The following is a 2,736-nucleotide window of genomic DNA, read 5'->3' as shown; positions in this document are numbered from 1 at the left end:
ACTGGTGTTAGGGCTGTGTCTGTTTCATTACAGGTCTCTTCTCTTTGATCCACCTTCAAGTGGCGTCCATGGCCACTACGAATAATGTGACTGAGTTAATTTTCACTGGCCTTTTCCAGGACCCAGAGGTGCAGAGAGTGTGCTTTGTGGTGTTTCTTCCTGTGTACGTGGCCACGGTGGTGGGCAATGGTCTCATCGTTCTGACGGTCAAAGTCAGTAAGAGTCTGCATTCCCCCATGTACTTCTTCCTTAGCTACCTGTCCCTGGTGGAGATCAGCTATTCCTCCACTGTTGTCCCTAAGTTCATCACAGACTTACTTGCCAAGATTAAAACCATCTCCCTGGAGGGCTGTGTGGCTCAGATATTCTTCTTTCACTTCTTTGGGGTCACTGAGATACTCTTGCTTGTGGTGATGGCCTATGACCGCTATGTAGCCATCTGCAAACCCCTTCACTACACAACCATCATGAGCCGGCCTGTGTGTCACCATCTGGTGGCTGGTTCCTGGTTTGGGGGCTTTATTCATTCCATAATTCAGATTCTTATCACCATTCGATTGCCCTTCTGTGGCCCCAATGTGATTGACCACTACTTCTGTGACCTCGAGCCATTATTCAAGCTTGCCTGCACCAACACCTCTGTGGAGGGGCTTATTGTGTTGGCCAACAGTGGCTTAATTGCTCTGTGCTCCTTCCTCCTTTTGGTGTCCTCCTATATTGTCATCTTGGTCAACTTAAGGAACCATTCTTCAGAGGGGAGACGCAAAGCCCTCTCCACCTGTGCCTCTCACATCACAGTGGTCATGTTGTTCTTTGGTCCTGCCATCTTCCTCTACATGCGACCCTCCTCCACCTTCACTGAGGACAAACTGGTGGCCATGTTCTACACGGTGGTCACCCCCATGCTGAACCCCATCATCTACACACTCAGAAACGCAGAGGTGAAAATCGCCATGAGGAGACTGTGGGGCAAAAAGGAGAACTCAGGGATGGAGTGAAAATGAGAAAGTGATTAAAAAAAAATGTGTCTGATTATTCTGTTCTTGAAGTGGATTTTAATTTTAGTGGGACATTCATGAATGGCAGAAACAAATGTAAAGACTTAATGTTACTGCTGCTATGGTTCTCTTTAGTAACTTAAGACTCCCTGGTGTATTCTGGTAATGTTCCGAGGACAGAGGTCAGATTGGCTTCATGATCTCCCGCAATATCATGGGATTAGGAAACACTAAGGCTCAAACTAAGTGCGAATACAAAGGAGAACATTTCAATAAGTATTTTATAGGTTAAATCACTTAGTCCTATGATCTCCTGGCATTCCTTCCTTACCCCCTTCCTTTTTCTCTTCTTTCCTTCCTTTCGTCTTTCCTCATGCTCCCCTCTTTGTTCAACCTCCTTAATGATAATAAGTTATATTTAGTTAAAAAAAGGAAGCCAGAGGAATTATCAGGGGATACTTGAGAAGGAGGGCACCAATCTGATCTACTCTTCTAATGTGGACAAGTGTGGAAATTGAAAACGGGAAGTTGCATCCAGGGACTTCTCTATTCTTCTGGTGGCTTTGACATCTTGTGCTCTAGATCACCTGATCACAAGCACCAGAAAGGTCCCAGGAGCAACTTCAGTTCTTGTGACATGTTGGCACAATAGTCCTTCGATCTCCGCTCACAATGTCCATCTTCTATAGTTAGAAAAGAAGATGATAACAGTATAGATTCTAGCTATCAGCAGGGAAAGATCAAGTCGAACATTTTAAAGAAAGACATCCCTTTTAGCCTTATCCAGATGCAAATAAATATAGAATGTAAAAAAAAGTTTATCAGACCTAACTTTAAGGATGAAGAGGAAGCAGATAATACTGAAGATTTACTCCGCACTTCTGTCCTTTATTCTGATTGATCAGGCCAAGTCCACTTTTTATCATGCCTCTTAGTGTTTTTTGGTTGAAACAGGATGGGGCAGTCTGTGCCTACATTATTATTTTGTCTCTCAGAGATTCCTCTCACCAGACTCTTAATCATGGTGAAAAATTTAGAGAATATCATAACATTTGCCCCCATTGACTTCGGAATTACAGACTGTCTTTGCATTTTCCCTCCATCCTTCCAGCTCTCCTTGAGGACTGGAGGAAATGATGTGGGCAGCTTCCTTGCAGAGGCATGGAATATCACTGTATGCTTTAGGCCTTAAGGGCTTTTCCCTTTCTCCTAGGTGCTGGTGGAGCATGTAATGAATGGTGGTTTTAAGTGCACCAGGGAAACTTCCCCACTTCCCTCATTGTCCCCAGTAATCATGCCCATGGATGGCCACCAATAAGCCCTGAAAAAATACCACTTCTTCCTGGAACTGCTTTGCCACACTTTTCATATGGCAAACTCCTATACATCCTTTAGGACCTAGGTTGAAGTCACCTCCTTTATGAGTCCTTGTCTGACCTTCCTCCTCCTTGGGTTGAACTTGTGTCCCCTATCCATGACAATTTTTACATAATTTTATCATTGTCCGTATCACTTTGATTGTATTATTTTGTTTGTTTTTCTTTCTCATTAGACTGTGAATTCTCAAGGGCAGGACTATCCACTGTCTCTTCTTTGCAGCTCTAAATATCATGCTCTCACCTGGTGCTTTGTAAGCACTTGTGAATAAGCAGCCCTTTCTAGATCACATTTTACAGATTTTTTTTTTAATGAGCTTGTCTCATGGTGTGGAGTGAATCTCTTCCTGCTAAAATCTGAA

At 43.5% G+C, this 2,736-nt stretch overlaps 1 protein-coding gene across 1 annotated transcript; it reads left to right on the top strand.

Annotated features, from left to right (window-relative positions):
* Positions 1-46: 46 nt before the first annotated feature.
* LOC105106893 (olfactory receptor 4B1) lies at positions 47-998 on the top strand. Its single transcript, XM_011000691.3, has one exon. It carries the CDS (start codon positions 69-71, stop codon positions 996-998), a length of 930 nt encoding a protein of 309 aa, XP_010998993.3. The 5' UTR covers positions 47-68.
* Positions 999-2,736: the final 1,738 nt, after the last annotated feature.

This window comes from Camelus dromedarius, chromosome 12 (genome assembly GCF_036321535.1).
Source record: "Camelus dromedarius isolate mCamDro1 chromosome 12, mCamDro1.pat, whole genome shotgun sequence".
Classification (NCBI taxonomy): domain Eukaryota; kingdom Metazoa; phylum Chordata; class Mammalia; order Artiodactyla; family Camelidae; genus Camelus; species Camelus dromedarius.
The sequence above is the reverse complement of the archived record's forward strand: the minus strand, read 5'-3'. Positions and strand labels throughout refer to the sequence as shown.